This window comes from Anser cygnoides, chromosome 1 (assembly GCF_040182565.1).
Source record: "Anser cygnoides isolate HZ-2024a breed goose chromosome 1, Taihu_goose_T2T_genome, whole genome shotgun sequence".
Classification (NCBI taxonomy): Eukaryota; Metazoa; Chordata; class Aves; order Anseriformes; family Anatidae; genus Anser; species Anser cygnoides.
The window spans coordinates 138,382,754-138,400,943 of NC_089873.1; the positions used below are offsets into that span (position 1 = coordinate 138,382,754).

The following is an 18,190-nucleotide window of genomic DNA, read 5'->3' on the forward strand; positions in this document are numbered from 1 at the left end:
TTATTATATACTGACCACAGTAAAAACTGTCTTCCCTGTAGTTCATTTTACATTTCAGTGGAATTGTTGTTTTATTGTTTCTTTTTGCTGTTGTTGTTGTTTTTGTTGTTGTTTTATAGTATGTTTGCTACTTTTTACACTCCAGTTAGGACACAGATCTTTACTGTAAAACAATTCAGGACTTTTCCACCCATACAGAGTTTGGGAATCACTTATACGAAGATACTGGTGCATTTATAATTCCAACACTGTACCTAAACCCCCCAATACTGTCTCTTGTCATTCTTCAATTGCAACCTCTTTAGCTGTAAATACCCACCTTAGATGAAAAGGGTTTTTTGTGGATCTGGTTTTCAGATGGTGTCTGTGCTATAATATGATTATTCCATTGAGCTTCTGTATTTCTTTTCTATCACACTCTTCTATGCATGAGTAACCCAAATGGGAGAATTCCAGGGCATGACTAGTCCAGAGTTGCTCTCTGATGAAAAGGATTTACAGGTTTTTCTCATCCAGACCCTCACTAGTCTGCCGTAAGTGTAGAATAAATATATATGAGTTTAAATTCCTGATTGAAAGAGACCTAAACACCATCAGACAAGTAAAATAAATTAAATACAGTAAAAATAATCTATGAACTAGCAAAAGTGGATATTAACTGTGAGGTTATTACTGCATCTAATTACTGAGAATTATGTAGCACAGGTTAAATAGGTAGACAACTGTGCAGATAGTCTAATATTTGGATTCTGACGGCTTGAAAGGCTTGAAATAGAAGTTTGAATAGTAGTATTAGATTTTTTGGTTTCCAACTAAAAATTCAATCTTACCAGCATTTCAGTGTTTCCAAATTCAATGTTTTAAAATGCATTTGTTGTTTGTTTGATTTGGGGGGAAATATGTTTTAACAAGCATTAAGAGGTAAACAGATTTGTCACACTTCAGCATCCATATCACAACCCTAAACTGCAGTCTTCCTTTTGCACACCAAATGCTGAAAGAAGAAATCAGCATCATGGTCTACTGGCACTGCTCCATTTTCCAGGCAAAGGTTTATTGACCAAAAATTGAATTCCATTTCAAAAACCACTGCATCTTTTAAAGCCACAAGATATGATAAAAGATAAAGATTAAATATGTATTTTTTCTAACTATATGACTTTTAATTCATTTTCCAGACCCACTGTGAGTTGTTGGAAAGAAATGCTGAGTTTTATGTGCATTTAGTCAGTTCCTGAAAGTCTAATTGCTCTAATGTGTAACAAACAGGAATAGCCAGATAGCCAGATATCTGATTACTTTCAGATTGCCTTTGGTGATCTGAACACAGATTCTACAGCCTTTCAGAGGATGCAAAGTGCTAGGACACCCAATTCTCCAGAAACATGCTGGCTTTCTGGAAGCCACTCTACCGACAGCCTTGCAGATGATGTTGTACTCGAGGAGTCAGCGGTTTTGAGCAGGCTGTGCCTGCCGTTCCAGGCCTCACACTAAGGGCTTGAGAAGCCTGTGTGTCATTAATGCAACATGTAACTTGTAACATCTTTGGGGAAGGTAAAGTGTATGTGGATCACAAGGCAGAATGCAGTGATGATGACCAGGAGCCCTTTGCAGGTGTAGGTGACCCACATCACAGCTAACCCAAGGAGGCCCAGGCCCATGCTGTGCTGCATGTACAGGTGGCTTACAGCCCCATGCTGCGCTCTGAGCATCCCTTGGCCACAGGACGCACTCAGCAGCTCCTGTGGCAGATGAGCCTGCAGCATCTCCCACTGGGTACTGGCGATTGCACCATCTTTGTGGCCTTTCCTTTATCTAACAGTGCTGCAGCTTCTCATGTGAGCATCCTTTCTCTTGTAAGAAAGTCCCATAATAGCTCAAATGACTGAAAGAGAGGCACTTCCATTCACGGATGAGATCTGTTCAGCATGCTGCAGGAAAATCCATCCCGGCTCCATCCACAGATGCGTGAGCACAGGGTGCCCATCATTGAAAGGGATTTAAGATTTACGATTTACTTGCTGTGTTCTTATTCTGTCTTATTTAAATGACTATTTTATTAACCCATTTGTTGTCAGGCCTTCCTTATTAGATACAGAAAACACCCTACACCGTCTCTCACTCACCTTACCCCTCACCCCAGTGCAGAATATTATTCTCCATCATCCTGCTGGTGTTTCATTCAAAATGTTGCTTTTCCCCTAGCTGAGATTATTTTAAATAAGTTTTTGTTTTGTTTTGTTTTTTTAAGGGCAAGAACATTAGTGAGAATAAATGTATAGAATCTGGGGAGAAAAATACATGCATGCTTCTAGCAGCATGGGCAATGCAGGACAAATGTCAGGCAGATTCAGCTGTGCTTCCTCAATGACCAATGGCTATGAGAAAGTCCTTTACAGTCCAGGGGAATCTGTCTTCAACCTGCTTGAATGCTTTTAAGGTCACTGTTGTGATGTGGAATTTAAATGTGATGATAGACAGCAAGAGAAATCTATCAAGCTTTAATTAACACTGCCATTTCTGAAATATACCGATAACAAGCCCTGGAGCCTTATTAAGTTAACAAGAGGCAAAGTTAGCATAAGACACATGGCCCCTCACCAGCGAAGGCAATACTCTTAGTACTGAGCGTGGTGGTTTAACACTGGTGGGCAGCTAAGCTCCACTATGCTGCTTTGTCACTCCCCGTTCTCAACAGAACAGGGGGAGAAAATCTGATGAAAAATACTTGTGGGTTGAGATCACTCACCAATTACCTTCATGGGCATAAGAGACTCAGCATAGGGAGATTAATGTAATTTATTGTCTATTGCTATCAGACTAGAGCAGTGAGAACTGAAAGAAAAAAAAAAAAAAAAACACCTTTCCCCCATCCACCCTCTTCCACCTCCTCCCTCTGAGCAGTACAGGGGAACAGGGAATAGGAGCTGCGGGTCAGTCCCTAATGTTTCATCTCCGGAGCTCCCTCACGGTCCCTCCCTGCCCCTGCTCCCCGTGGGGTCCCTCCCACGGGATGCCGTCCTGCCCGAACTGAGCCTGCGGGGGCTGCCCACAGGCAGCAGCTCTTCAAGAACTGCTCCCACACGGCTCCGTACCACGGGGTCCATCCCCCAGAAGCAAACTGCTCCAGCACGGGTCCCCCACGGGTGGGCGGCAGCTCCCCCCAGACCCCCTGCTCCTGCGTGGGCTCCTCTCCACGGGCTGCAGCTCCGGCCCGGGGCCTGCTCCTGCGGGGGCTCTCCATGGGCCGCAGCCTCCTCCAGGCCACATCCACCTGCTCCACCGGGGGCTCCTCCACGGGCTGCAGCGTGGAGATCTGCTCCGTGTGGGACCCGTGGGCTGCAGGGGGACAGCCTGCTCCACCAGGGGCCTCTCCACAGCCCGCAGGGGAACTGCTGCTGCCTGCCTGGAGCACCTCCTGCCCTCCTGCTGCACTGACCTGGGGGTCTGCAGGGCTGATTCACTCCAGCTTTGGCCAGGTTTTTTGTTACTCTTAAGTCATACTGGGAGCTAGAAAATTCCTCTCAGCCTATATGGCTAAAAACCTCATGAGAGGAGAAAAGAACTCTGTTGGCAAGAGCCATTCACATCAGAAAACCTCCTGCCCTAGCACCATGAAGGTGCCTTGAAGGTGGAATTGCTTTTATTGTGTAGACATCAACCAAAGAACATAAGGCAGTTGCCTGGAAAACTTCACCTTATTGCTTTGTTCCTTTATGATCTTTTCCAACATTACAATATCCAACAACACAGAAAAAAACACAGCTGAAAGACCCCAAATATGACAAGGTGTCACCAGAAATGCCTGCTGGTGCATGGAAGCCATAGAGAACAAAGTTTTTATTTGCCTGCCTACAATAAAGCAGTTGTTATACATACACACACACACACACACACAAAAAAAAAAAAAAACACCTGCAAAGGTATGTTGTTCTTGATATCTTCCAGCGGGGTGAGCAAGAACTTTTACAACCCCCTCATGAGCAAAAGGAGTAACTTGGTCCTGCTGAGCACGTGTGTGTTCCTCACATGGAGAGCAGGTCTTCTTCACAGTGTTTGTCATTTACCACCAGGAGAAACTTTTTACTTCTGTTATACTTCTATTTTCCTTATCAACACACATTTCAATCTATATTCCAGGTAAGGACGGGTCAATCCTGTTCCTTCAAGATCTGGCATCTTTGCACCTTGATAGGGCTAAAAAGCACTTTAGAATAAGGCGTGCATCTTGCCTCCAAGCCAATAAGTAGTAAGTTCATGACATGCAGAACATGCCATAAATCAACTCATTACAGAAATACTATGTTTAAATAATTTGTTTTGACAAACCAAAACAGCCTGCTCTTGCCTTTTTTTTTTTTTCCCCTCAAGTAAAGGGCAGAATTAACACTGATGCCTGCTGACAGGTATTCTCTGACTCATCAAGGTTGTATGATGCATCATTTTACATATAGCAGCACACCAGCCATTACCAACCTGTCTACTGGCTCAACAAACAGCACAGTCACATAAAAATGTCACATATTGCAAAAAGCAATACAGGGGCATGCAAGTTTTTTTTGGAGAAAAAAAAAAAAAGTCCAGGAAGGATGTTTCCACCACCACCTCAGCATACATCACTGGCCATTTTTGCCATGTTCCACATTCAAGGGTAAATTAACATGTTCTTGGTAAAAACTATAAAGGATTCACTCTTAGCCACTCCATTCATTCATTTAAAAGGGTAATTAATTCACAAATACCACTACTTCTTTCAGGCTGCGCTTTAGCATGAAACTACCATTACTGATGCAGTCCAATAAGCAAAAGCATTTCTCTGAACTGCTGTACTTTCAAGGTGGTGATGGGGAAATCAACAAAGACCTGAGTCAGCCCCACACATTCCTTCTGGCTGTTTGGTCAGCCTCCTTTCCTTATTTAATGTTTGTGCCTGGTTGCTGCAGGATGTAACACCTTGCTTTGTCTAACAAGTGAGCAACCATTCAGAACAAATTACTCACAGGCTGCAGCTCCTAGCAAAGTCACCTTCATACCACATAAGTACAGGTAGGGAACGCTGCACAGTGGTTGCAGCTTGAGAGGGAACTTTCCAAAACCTCTCGTCCCAAATCCTGCAGTCTCATGTAGATATGTATAGGGTGAGATCCCAGTGGGGACAAATGCACTATCTGCACAGCTGTGCCCTATTCTATTCAAGGATGGGAAGGACCATTATGGCCTTGTTATTTGATTTTGTACGTACCACTGAAGAGGACAAAAGGCCAGCTTTTCCCTACTGAGGGTAACCTCTCTATGCTCATTCTAGTCAAGGCAGAGGGAGGCTCCTGTAGATGACTACTAAGAAGACTGTCTCAGGCTCCTCTAATCTCCAGCTTAATGTGCAAAAGTGATGAATGCCCATGCCACATCAGTAAAGTGATTTTCTGGTACCTTCTCTAAATCCTTCTCACTCCAGTAACCTGCATTTCTGCTTTAAAAAATAAAAATAAATAAATTGGGTTATTGCAGATTGTGCTTGACCAAATGTTCTAAAGAAATAGCAGGAGGCATGCAGTAAAGACTTGTGCTCAGTGCCTAGGCTGCATCATTCTCCCTCTCCACTGCCATCTCAGGACCTGTCCTATAAAGGATATCACAGAACTTCAGCAAATCATCAAGCTAGACTACGAAATTCTCTCAATTTAAAATGAAATCTAAAGGAAATAAAAAAATAAAGTCAGTTTTCATGCCAAATTCCCTAAGGCTCAGACAGATTTTCTCTTGAAACTCAGAAAGATAAACCACAAGGAGACATATTTTAGTCTGTTTATACTACCTCAGTCCACAGGGAATAAAATAGCAGGTAACAGAGCTCAGTAGAGTGATCAGTTTTATTTTGCAGGAATCCAAGTAAAATTTCAGCTTTGCTTTTGTCAGGTGCTGTGTTAAACTTGAAGCATAAACTTTGGAAAAAAAAAAACAGCCACCAGCCACACTGCAAATTTCTTTCAGGGTTATTTCTTGTGGAATAGGTTTTGATTTCTTTCTCCCCTATTCAGGGCCGAAGGCAAGTCCTACTCAAATGGCCAGACACACAACCCATGCACACTCAAATTGCATCATTACTGATTCTCCTGACAATATATCAGTTTACAAAAAAGTTGAGGGCCTTCAGTAAAAGCTAAGTTGATAACTGCCCTCTAAGAAAAGAATATTACATTTCTCCACTTCTGTGCTTCACAACATGAAGATACTATTATTTCCTCCCTAAAACTGCATCATAGAGTTTTCCAGTTCTCTTCACTTGAACCTCTCTGAAGCCAGCTGCTGCAAGAAGCTTGCTGTACTCTGCAGGCGTTCGCTCTTTTCCTTCTGTCTGTACCAACATATTCACTGAATACAGTTGGGTTTCTACAGGTCCACTTCTATCTTCCTTCAGAAGGGACTCAACCAGCAGCACTCCACCACCTGGTTGAATAAAGAAAATTCAGAAAAAAAACACATACTGAGCTCTGAGAAGATGGGATATTTCTCAGCTGAGTTGTTAGACCTGATCCCAACATGCAATTTCAGGAAGCAGCAGCCTCTCGGGTAACAAGACTTCAGATCTGATGGGCTCAGCTGCTCACCACTGACTCAGGAAAGTGAACAGCTCAGACAAGAAACCGCTGCACTCAAACCCTGCCACCCAAACTGCCCACTGAAGCTGGTGTGCTCCATGTAACTGAGAGGTGGGAGTCTCCCCGCTCTCCAGGAGCTCACACCTACCGGGTCTGCAAGCCTTGTGGACTTTTGCCAGCAGCTGCCCGCATTTGTCATCATCCCAATCATGCAGTATCTTGGATAAAATATAGAGATCAGCTTCTGGGATTGAATCTTTAAAGAAGTCTCCTGAAAAGCAAAAATACATCCTTTGACAAAACCCCCAAGACACAGAGGGGATTAAGCAACTTGTTTCAGATCTCTTCAGTTATAAAGATTCTGGGCTTGCCAGGGCTGTGACCCACTTCAGACAGCACCAGAGCTATCCAGGAAAGACGGAGCTGCAGCATAAATCCATATGGAAAAAACACAAAGTCTCACACCTTCTAGTGCTACTTTCTTAGTCATGGCTTTTGTTCAGCAACTGGTGTACTGCATTCATATTTTGCTCCCTGCATCTTGCTTTCTCATTGCCACTCCCAATGCTTTACATCACTGGCACACGTAACGTTCCTTGTATTTCCCCATCTTTACTCTTGTGTTCTCCCTCCCTTCCTCAAAGGCTACTTTGCTCTCTCAGCTCTTCTAGCAATATTAAGTCCCCCCAATAAATGCTTTTGAAAACATTAAAAACGAGATCTCTCTGCACTCCTTTTCATCAGAGATGGTACAAAGAGCACTCAAGGTCTGAGGACTGTGCAAGAGCAACCTGGGCTAGCTCACCCATACTCAAAGCCTGAAATATCTCAGGACACACATCTAGCCACCATAGCCTGAGAAGGAAAACCCTTTGCTCAGATCAGGCCTGGTGTCCCACAAATCTGCCAGAAGCTCTGCACAGGAGAAAAGGGAGAATTAGGAAGCTCTGTAATGTGGCATGGCAGTTGCTAAACAGCAGTGGCAGCACAGCTCCAACACAACTGCTTTTGGGAGTGCCCAAACATCCTCAAGCTGCTCTGCACACCCATACTGGCTGTCAATGCTCCTGCATTGCCCAGACGAGCAAGTAACTCTCGATCAAAAGGCTGGGAAAGCTGCTCTCCTTTCTCACTCCTTTCTAAGCAGACATTTCCCAAGGCAATGCTGTACAAGGGCACTTTTGGTCACTAATCTCCCAGGTGAGTAACCAGGCGGAGGGGGCCTCTGTCACCTGTGACCCCACAGGTGTACACCCCACCATTGCCCACCAGCACCCGCCCACAGAGATGTCTGCACTTACCCTCATGGAAAGCAATCCGGTGCTCCTCGGGGGGTACAAATCGCTCCTTGGCCACTTGCACGACTTTTGGCAGGTCATAAATTGTGACTGTGCAGTTTGGGTACAAAGAAACACACTCCCGGGCCAAAGCTCCTCCACCTCCTTGTGAGGGAGGCAAAAGAAGAGCAGTGCTGAAACAAAACCACCCCATTCTTCCATCCCCAACACAAAAGTGATGCCAACAGAAGTACGTTCAGCCTCTCGGCACCTCGCAGGGTACATTTGTCCCCCGTGTGACACAGGAGAGGAAGAGGGACACAAGTGGCCACCCAGGCCTAGCAGGGGGAGCCCCAGGCCTTGTTGCTCTTACACAGTGCCTCAGACGGACCCAGTGGTGGGCGCTGAAAGGTGCGAAATGAAAACAGAGCTGCTAAAACAGACACTGGGGAAGCAGGGATGGAGCACCGAGGGAGTCTGACAGGTCCCATGAGTCTTGGCAGTGTTCAGCAGCACTGGGGTAGGAGGCTGCAGCAGACAGTCTCTCAACCTTCATTGACTGAAGGGGGAAAGAGTTTGTAAGAACATAACAAACAAGGCAAGAAAAAATAAACTGATGCATAAAGAAGATGAGCCACTATTCACACATGAGACTCCGTAGGCTAAAAAGTGTTCATCTTTCTAATGCTTGTACCAGTTCACTATTTCTCATTTTGACTCAAACCAGCTGAGAAAATGTTCCCTTTTTTGCTGATGAGATACTGAGATATGTCCTGCTTTTTGCTGCTCTGCCCTTCATATAACATGGAAATTATTTTTATTTTCAAAGCTTGCAAAACCAACAATGCAGAAGCTTGTTGAAGATCTACTGATGCTCACCTCCCAAGTCATAAATCCGTGTGAAAGAGGAAAGGTCAAATGCGGCAAGAACATCTCTACCACATATACCCCAGATTGAGTTCTGGCCAGCCAAGAATTTCAGCATTTCTTCTTCTGATCTAGTAATGCAAACAGGTACAGCACACAGAAATGTAACCCACTCACTCTTACCATAGAAGTCTTATTAGGAGTTTCATCTTAAACATTAATATATCATTGTATTTGCAAACTATGCATTGTCTTTGCACATAATCCTGGCTCAAGTCTTCCTGTAGCAAAAAGGAACAGCTATACATTGCTGCACTTGAGCAGGTAATTAAGACTAAGTTAAGTTCAACAGTGTATCACTGCTAATTCTGAGGCTTCCAAGGGATTTTCTCCTTCAGTTGCCACTGCCTCTGTATGTACCAGAGACATGTGATATGTTTTACACAATAGAAGATTTTGCATTTCTATTCAAAATATCAGAGTGCTCCAGTAATGAATATTGCTGGGAAGGGAAAAATCTGCATGATGTTTCTAATGAGTGGAATTCTCACATCATTGTATGTAATAATACTCAGTCATAATTAAAATCATAAAGTTTATCCACAATAATAATGTTATTTCTAAAAATATACTAATACCTGTACATTGCTCCGAAAGGGTCTTTAGATGAAATACCAAAAGCTCTTTCATATTGGTTTCTTCCTTCTCTAAAATGCAACCAAAAAAGCATATTAGCATGAATTTCTTTTCCCTTTATTCTAAACATACATAGGGGCTGAAGTTTCAGCTGGCATGCATGATGTTCAACTCTGCACAGACTATACACCTGTATATTTTTCATGAATGTAATGACATCCTCACCTATCAGTCCCAAAAGATGATGAAATATTTCTCAATTTTCAACAAGACTGTCTGGTTCTTTACAGGACTACATCTGAGACAGAGGTGTAATATGGCTGTGATCATCACCAATCACCACCTTCATGCATAGCAAGTTTGTTCATCTGCTGCACAGACTGGATAAAGCAACACGCCAGTCCCACATTAAATTACTTTGACAGGCTTTTGCAATAGAAGTACCCTTAGCCATTGTCACTCATCATTTACTTGGATGCCTCCTAAAATGAGGGTGACTGTAATGAACAAGTCTTTTCCTGGAATCAAAAACACACAGAGGTATGATTCCTAAATCTACTCTAACATTAGAAGAGAAAAGAAAACAAGAACACACACACAGACAGTAGTGACAACAGCAGAGACCAGCAGGTTCTTGTTCTTTCCAAGAACCAGCCAGTATCTTCCCTTGTGCCCTTTGCCAGAAAGGCACCGAACTGAGAGCAGACATACAGATGCAGCAAAACAACCTGAAACACGCAGCAGACAACACCCGCCTTCTCCTCCTCACCTCACAGCGTCAGTCAGGTAGTGCCAGCACAAGTAGACGGTATTGGAGTAGTACATCATAATATGGTACTGAGACTTGGGGCTTGACTTTGTAAGGTAGATGTTGGAAATTTCTGTGTTTCTGTAGAGGGCTAAGGGGTGAAATAAGTATGTTTACTAACATGTATGATATCATCTTACAAGCCTATTGTACAGCATGGTATCCATCATCAGCACACATCTATATAACCCAAAAGAGAGAAATGTTATTTCTACAATCACTCCTTCCAACTGTAATGTGCAGCACAGTATTCCAGGGTAGGTGAGGGCTGGTGAAATCTGCACTGTCCCATTCAATTTGGGTCAACCCTTCCTCCAGCACCTAACATTTCTTTCAGGAATGGCAAGAGGGATGTCTTACAAGACTTGTCGTTCATCTATATGCTTCTGCTGTCAGATAAAGCTCCCTGAACTCACTGGACACCTGCTGTAAGCCCCGAAACAGGGCAAGGGAACACAAGCTGCAGCAGGACTCAAAACTTTCTAAGCTAATCCTCACCAGCTGTCTGATTGGCATAGTCCCTTCTGGCCACATGGACTCAAAGTCTCCAGGTCAAGGTGGAATTCACATCACATCTCAGTTCAGACCAGAAACCTAACAAACTCCTTCATGGTAAAACCCACAAAGGAATAAATAAATAAATAAAAATAAAACATGTTTTTAAGTCATGCTGTTGCCCATCCACCTTTGCATATTGTTCTAAGGTTTAAAATGCCTATACATCAGAGTTTTCTTGAGACAAGCTCTGCAGAGGCAGTGAGAATCTTGTACAACATCACCTAAGGCTCTTGCATAAAGAAGTTTAGGGGTAGAGAGCCCTTCACCCGGGGGTTTCTTTATGTCTTCAATCATGCTGAAATTTGATGCGTCTCTTTTAGCTGAAGAGGGTTTGGTGCTCCCAAGGGATGGTCTTTTCTTCTAACTATGGTAACTGGTGTAACACTAGATATCACCTTTTCCCACAAACCTCACATCTCTTTCAAAACCATCAGACCTTTGGGAGTTTGATTTCTTCTTTCCACCCTTTAGATGGCACAAAGAGAATGGAGCCATGCTATTTTCAGTGGTGCTCAGTGCCAGGGTAATAGGCAATGAGCACCAACCAGAACATAAGAGTTTCCATCTAAATGTCAGGAAGAACTCTTTTACTGTGCAGGTACTGAGCACAGACATAGTCTGCCCAGAGTGGTTGTGGACTCTACCTCCTTGGAGATTTTCAGCAGCTGTCTGGCCGTGGTCCCAGACAACCTGCTCTGGGCAGCTTGAGCAGGGGGTTGGACCAGATGGCTTCCAGAGGTCCCCTCCAACCTCAATCATTCTACAATTCTGTGATTCCCCTTCTTCTGCCTTTTTTACCTCCTTGTTGTGTCAGCTCTACTGCTAAGAGCTTCAATCCCACGCAGGCATCCAGAAGTCTTTCCATTCCTGTGGTGCTGGTACCCAACCGAGCAGCAATGACATCTAAAGACAGAGGGTCTCCTGACTCCAGCAGAAGATCAAAAACTCCCAGCTCACAGGCAGTGAACATAACCTGGGAGTGAGGGGAAGGGGATCAGGTGAAATCACCATAGCTTACTGCATTTCAAAACTTACTGCATTTCAAAAGCTGCTCTGTTGGAGCAAATATACATATAACAAATCATTTTATATTAAAAAAATATTATTTCAAATACACAAGTCCAATGATTAAGCTAAAGTTCTCTGAGCCCTGAATACACCATAGATTGCTTGCAGTGCACCCTTTTTCATTTATTTTCCTTTGCTGGCCAAGCTATACAGTGTTTTAGTCTCTCTAAGTTCATATTTAGAGGCCAGGTTTCATCTGTGAATGTTTTTGCCTGTACCTTAGTTTCAGATCACATTCACAACAGTCTCACTTTTTGCCCGAAGAGCTCAAGCAAAGACAAGACTGAATTCATTGTCGTTTAAAAGCTAATTATCTAACATATGCTACAGTGAACCCTGGAGACTCTCCCGTGGTCTCCAGCAGGGGTAGGTATCCCACTCCGTAGACCCTCTTGGGGGAAACGTCCACACACACAATTGATTTATCTTCAGAGACCAACGTCCATGGCTACAGCAATCTCCCTGATGACATGAGGCTTATCTCAGCCAAAAGGGCCAACAGAAACCTGCTGTCTTTTCAATGAGAAGGAAGGCACATGTACCAACTCTAGGAACAAGCCTGCAACCTTCAGACAGACATACACAACCACACAAGAAAAATATCCTTCTCTATCTGTATGCAGTCAAGTAATGGATAACGTATTTCACTGGCTATATGAATATTCCAAAACCATTAAGAAAGTCATCAACTCATTTGACTGTCTGTACGATAAAGTCCACCACTTGATTTAATAAAGTCCATTGGAAGCTACTTTTACCTTCAGTAAGAGTATATGTTGTGGCTTAACCTCATGGCAGCATGGTTTAACTGAAATTGAGATCATTTCTCAATAATAAAATATCATTGCTAGTTTTGAAAGTATTTGGCGCTCTTCTTTCTCAGCAAGCAAAAATGCCTGTCATTATTCTTTTTTTCCCCTCTTTACTAAATACTCTGTTTTTCAGGAGCCTTTGGATGCAGCAGTATTTGCAGACCTCTGAAGTGCATTCCTTCCATTAACATGTTGGCTACAGATGCAGCAGAGGACAGTAAGAAAGAAAAAAATTCCCCTGCATTGGAACACAGGAATTTTCTGCCTGTGTGCTCATGCACACATGCAAAGGCAAGCAACATCAGCAAACATTAAGGAAATTGGAAAAAAATAGTTCTACCCTGTGCCTTATCAGTTGTTGTCTGGAAAAAAAAAATCACTTTTTTTTTTTTAAACTCTGAAAAGTCATTATATCAGACTATTTTGTCCACCTGAAAAGTAATACACAGAAGTTACCAAGATCTGCCTAGTGCATAACACACACATAAAAAGACATGCAAGAAAGAAAGAAATCATCTCAGAATGTACTTGAATAATCTTGCTGTTTGGGTGGTACAAAAAGGGAAAAGAAGGCAATGTCAGTCAGTCCTCTGGTTTCTAAACTTCAAACACGAAAAGCAGGAAGAAATCCCAGGACCTACAGAGCTTTGCATGTTGGAGGCAGTCAAGCAACAAACCCTCAGCTATAAATCCCTGTGGTTTTTAAGTCTCACACAGAGGCAAGATCTGCTCATCCAAGCTCCCGAAGGTCAGAGGGATCTCAATAAATGTTAAGTCTAACCTGGGGAGCGGGGACTTCCTTTCAAATTTCCTTCATGGCTAGATGAGTAGATAGTACGCTTTCCTAAGAGACTGTTTTATTTCCAAAGATTTACATTGAAGAACTAAGGTGATATCTTTGAATATTTCTGCCAGCATACTTTTAAGACTTCTATCCAAGACTGATTTATAGTTCTTACCTTTGAGACTAAAAATCCATTGTTGTATTGCAAGATGATTTGAGGATAGTCAAGGTCTTCTGTGGAGCCCATCTTCCTTCTATAGTGTGGCTGAGATCCTCTGCCTGTCTTAATTTAAGTAAGCTTCTTTCTACCGGGCACGGAGCACACCAGCTGATCCACTTAATCTTATTGTTTCTGAGAAACACTTTGGTTACAAAACAAATGAGCTAAGTTATTTGGCTTCAACAGGCTTTTCTACTAGCTTCAACTGTTTCTTTGTATCTTCTTCCATCATCAAGCACAAGGCTAAAGAAGCAGCGAAGATTAAAGTGGTACTGTCAGCTCAGTGGTCAATTAACAGGCTGGTATTTAAGAAACAATTGAAAGCTGAAGACATCTGAAGAAAGCTGAGCTCTGAAGACCTTGCTATGGAGTAACATGAAGAACCTGAACTCAGTGAAATGCACCAGAAGTTCATAAACCAAAGCAGAGCCTTATTCTGGGCCTGTTCAAAAGGAGCTATATTCCATCGCACTGGCATCTTGACGCTGGGACACATCCCTGGAATAGGAAACCCCTTATATACATCTGCCAGCCTAATGAAATGGGACCTGAAGGAAAGACGACAACTTGGTGACACGTTTCTTCAAGTGAAAATGGGACATTCTCAGCAGCTCAGAGTGGAGGAATATCCACTCAGAGCAAAGCTGTCAGCGCATACTGCTGGCCAAGCCTGGCATCTCAGACCACCCCAGCTCCACTCACCCCTCTCTCACCACAAACTACAAGCACGTGCACAGCACTTACCTCGACCCTGCTGACACAGGGACTTGCTCCAATCTGGACTGCACGCCCAGACCTCAAACCTTACCCGTGCAGAAACAAGACTGACATTACTATGGAGCAGGCAAGGGCTGCTGTAGAAATAGTCTGAGGGAAAAGCCCATGCAAGGAACTGAAGAAGAAGAGAACATCCCACCAGAGTCAAGGTCTGGAAGAATTTCCACTGGGGCATGGAAAGCCTGGCTCTGCTCCCTGGCCTGGTTTGCAGGGTGTGCTCAAAGAAAGGACAAAGGGAACACAGGGACATAGCCAGAGGTGACCCAGAACTTGATGTGATGTGCACAGGTCTACAGGTTGCCATGAAATACATCCGACCTGTAAGTGCAGCTACTGTGAGAAGAGGCTACAAGAGTCCATCTGCTGTGCTGCTTTGTCACAGTGACTAATTTGCCCTGACAATGATCACTTAGATGACGTCTACAAGGAATTAATTCTACGCTTGTTCCTTTTCTGTATTTTGCGGGTGTCTGCCCACATAAAGGCTTGGAAGGCAGTGCCTGTTTGATAACTGTCAGTGATGGTGTGGGGGGGTCCTACTTGTTATTGGCCACATTTTGGCAGAGCAGGGTGCTGAGGAAAGACGAGATATTCTTATATCTTTCAAACAGCTGCCATGGTCTTCCTCCCATTCTTTGTAAAACTAGCCATGGACATCCAGAAAACACTTAGGAGGAAGGAATTAACTTTATTTCAATGCCAGATGTGAGATGGATTTCATCTTCATCAATTGCCCCACTATTCATTGCACCAGCTTGTAAATGCTGGTCATCCTGTCCTCAGCATTTGTGGGCAACCCTCAGGTGAGAACAGGCCCTTTCCATTAAGGAAAGAATTGTAGTTTTACATCACACATTTAGTGAGCCTTCAGGCAGCAACATTAAATCAGACCATGACTCGGGTGATACAGTGATGGCAATGTGTTATAAAATAGCACTTTTTCAGCTGTAGTATGCTTTACCATGATTCAGCAGTAAAGTTAACAGGCAAAGTCAGAGCACTACAATGATCCACATGCAGCTCAACATTTTTTGTACTTTAGCTTGGTGCATCTCTAAAGACGTGCACTTTACAGCATTGTTCCCATACAACATTTTGATGGTGTCCTCCTTTCCTAGGAAGCAGGGTTGTATTTATCTGCTACTGCAGAAGATTAGTTCTGTGCTTTTCTTTTGATCCTACCTCATTTTTAGAGGAAACAAACCAGTTCTGACTTTTCTGTGTTCCTTTCACTGCATCCACAGAGTGGTCAAAACATTCTCAACTGAAAGTTTCCACTACACTATCCTTTTGAGAACCCTTATTTTCTTTTCTGATCCTTATATTTCAGCCCAGAGATGTATTTGTTTTAGCCATTAAAGAAATAAGTGACATCTAATTAGCTAACTGGAACAACTAACTCTTAAAGTAGGTTATCAGCCTTTTTCCCCCCTCCGTATACAACTCAGACTATTTCCTATGTTCTAAGGACACAAGGTGTCCTGCATTACCAAAATACTTAAACTGAACATACAAAAGCTGAAGCAAACCCCAAACACTAGAAACACTTTGAGCTCATCAGCCTGGACAGCACAGCCTGTAACTACAGTGCCTTGCTAGTGCAACACACCATTTCTGTACAGGTTAGATTCTATTTATTTTGTACTGCCAACGCTGGAGATCACAACACACTTTTCTGCCAGAGTGATGGTGGTATCCATGCAGCTTGCACTTAACAAGATGTGGTTCCTTTGAGAAAATAACAAGGAAAACCTCCTGACTTGCATAACCATGTCACCTGCTTTCTCTTGATACCTTTTCCTCTCCTCCAAATAAAAATAGAGAAATAAAATTGTACTTAGAGAATATCATTAGCCCAAAGCTTAGGAGATTGTAAAAGAATGAAAAAATTCTCTGCCAAAGGTCAGTTCTTCAACTCTGCCTGCTACTGAGAAACATCACTGCAAATTGGTGCAATTTTGCCCAAGCATAGAGATTTCCCACTCCCAGTACAACTGATTTCATAACAGCTATTTGGATTCAGGCCATCAGCCGCACTGAAAGGAAATACTCCCCATACTGTAGTTTTGGCGTGACTTCCAGCTTACAGCCTGTTTTCCTCAAATGGTTCAACCACAGATCGGTTATCAGATATTACAGTGACATTTAGTACAGATGCATTAAAGATTCACGACCATGAAAATGCTCAACCCTTGATTCGTGTAGCTTTGACTAAATAGCCAGATAGTTGTGTGCACAACCAATAGCCTAGCATGTTGTAATGGGCCATAAAATCACTGCACTGAGGGCAAAGTTATAGAGTACAAGAAGCTCTGGTAACAAAATGACCACACAGTTGATTAAACCCAATTGAAGTCCTTTTTCAATTATGACTGTCTGTCTGTTGAGGACACCAGATGTAATCATCTAATGGGATTACTACCAGTAGCGAGATGTAGGGGAGGAGAGTTACAGATAACCCACATCAGATTGATGCAAAGCCACACGCACTGTGTTGCTGTTTCCAAGTAAATTGCTACTGAGGCTTAAAGCCTAAGCTCCTTTTAAGCTAGAAATGCATTCACGAAGATGAAATTGCAATGGCTTTCTCTCTCTGGAAACCCCATCAAGGTTTTTGTCATAGTGCTTAGGGTAACAGCTTTAGCCTGCCTGTGATCTATCTCCAAGTTTCTGTTTTGGTGATGAATTTATCTTTGCCTCAGTGACTCACTACAAATAAATACTACACACACACAAAAAAAGTTGTTTTTATATAATATTTTAAATTGTGAAATGATTAATGAGCAAATCAGATTTATTTAAGGTGAAATTAATGTCCCTGCTGGTGAGAAATGACAGATTACACACTATTTGCATAGTGCAACCTTCCTTATAAGCTATAAGGACAGATCTCGGGGACATGACTACAATAATGAGCTTTGGTAATGTCAGCATGGAAACAACTGTGATCACTATCATTATTAAGCCTCTAAGTATGCCCAGCTTATATCAGATATCAGTTGGCCTGGACATTCAATAATATCATTGTTTAAACTTTTTTTTTTAATAAGGATTTTATAAGGATTTTAACATGCCAAGACACCCACACTTTGTCTTTGAAACAGAACATACATTTCCAATTAAACATTTTCTTCTTTATAACTTCTAATTCTTCTCATGTTTTATAATAGATGCTTTTCCCTAGGAACCTCACTGTTGGTTCTGTCAGTTTTGAGACCAACTAATTTTAGTTTCTCCTGTTTACAACACATACATTACTAGCAGACATACGGAGCAGGCAGGAAATCCTGTATACCCAGCTCATTTTCTGAGCAAACCCTCCCTTTTCTCAGTTTTTCTTATAGCAAAGACTCCGAGAATGTCTTCTTAAAGACTATTGCAAAAAAAAAAAATCCAGAGTTGTTCTTGGTCTAACTTCCTAGCCTACAAAGAATCTCTCAACAAGTAACTTAACCAAGTAGATATCGAGATCCCTGTCAAAGGAAGGTCCCAGCAGATAAGAAACAGTCTCTGAGGACAGACAGGATCACTAGCTAAAACTGGCAGAGACTGAAACTTAAAAAAAAAAAAAAGCAGCAGCTGGAGGCAGGAAGGATTTCATGGCAGAAATAACTTGTGCTCTGTCCGACATCACAGAGGCAATTGGTGGACATACAACAGCCTTGGCATAGGCCACTTCACACTAACCTGTCATTTTTCTTTCTTCCAAAGTGAGCAGAGACAAGGCTCCCTGAGGCTTGGCATGAGCAAGCACCCTTGAAGTCCCTTCACTTGGTGGTATACC

General features: G+C 42.7%; 1 protein-coding gene across 1 annotated transcript; it reads right to left on the reverse strand.

Annotated features, from left to right (window-relative positions):
- Window positions 1-3,544: 3,544 nt before the first annotated feature.
- On the reverse strand, window positions 3,545-17,037 carry ASMT (acetylserotonin O-methyltransferase). The gene is made up of 8 exons (XM_066982990.1): window positions 13,585-17,037; window positions 11,544-11,718; window positions 10,149-10,278; window positions 9,382-9,450; window positions 8,756-8,874; window positions 7,901-8,041; window positions 6,748-6,870; window positions 3,545-6,447 (listed from the first exon to the last, which is right to left on the reverse strand). Exons 1-8 carry the CDS (start codon window positions 13,654-13,656, stop codon window positions 6,236-6,238), a joined length of 1,041 nt encoding a protein of 346 aa, XP_066839091.1. The 5' UTR covers window positions 13,657-17,037; the 3' UTR covers window positions 3,545-6,235.
- Window positions 17,038-18,190: the final 1,153 nt, after the last annotated feature.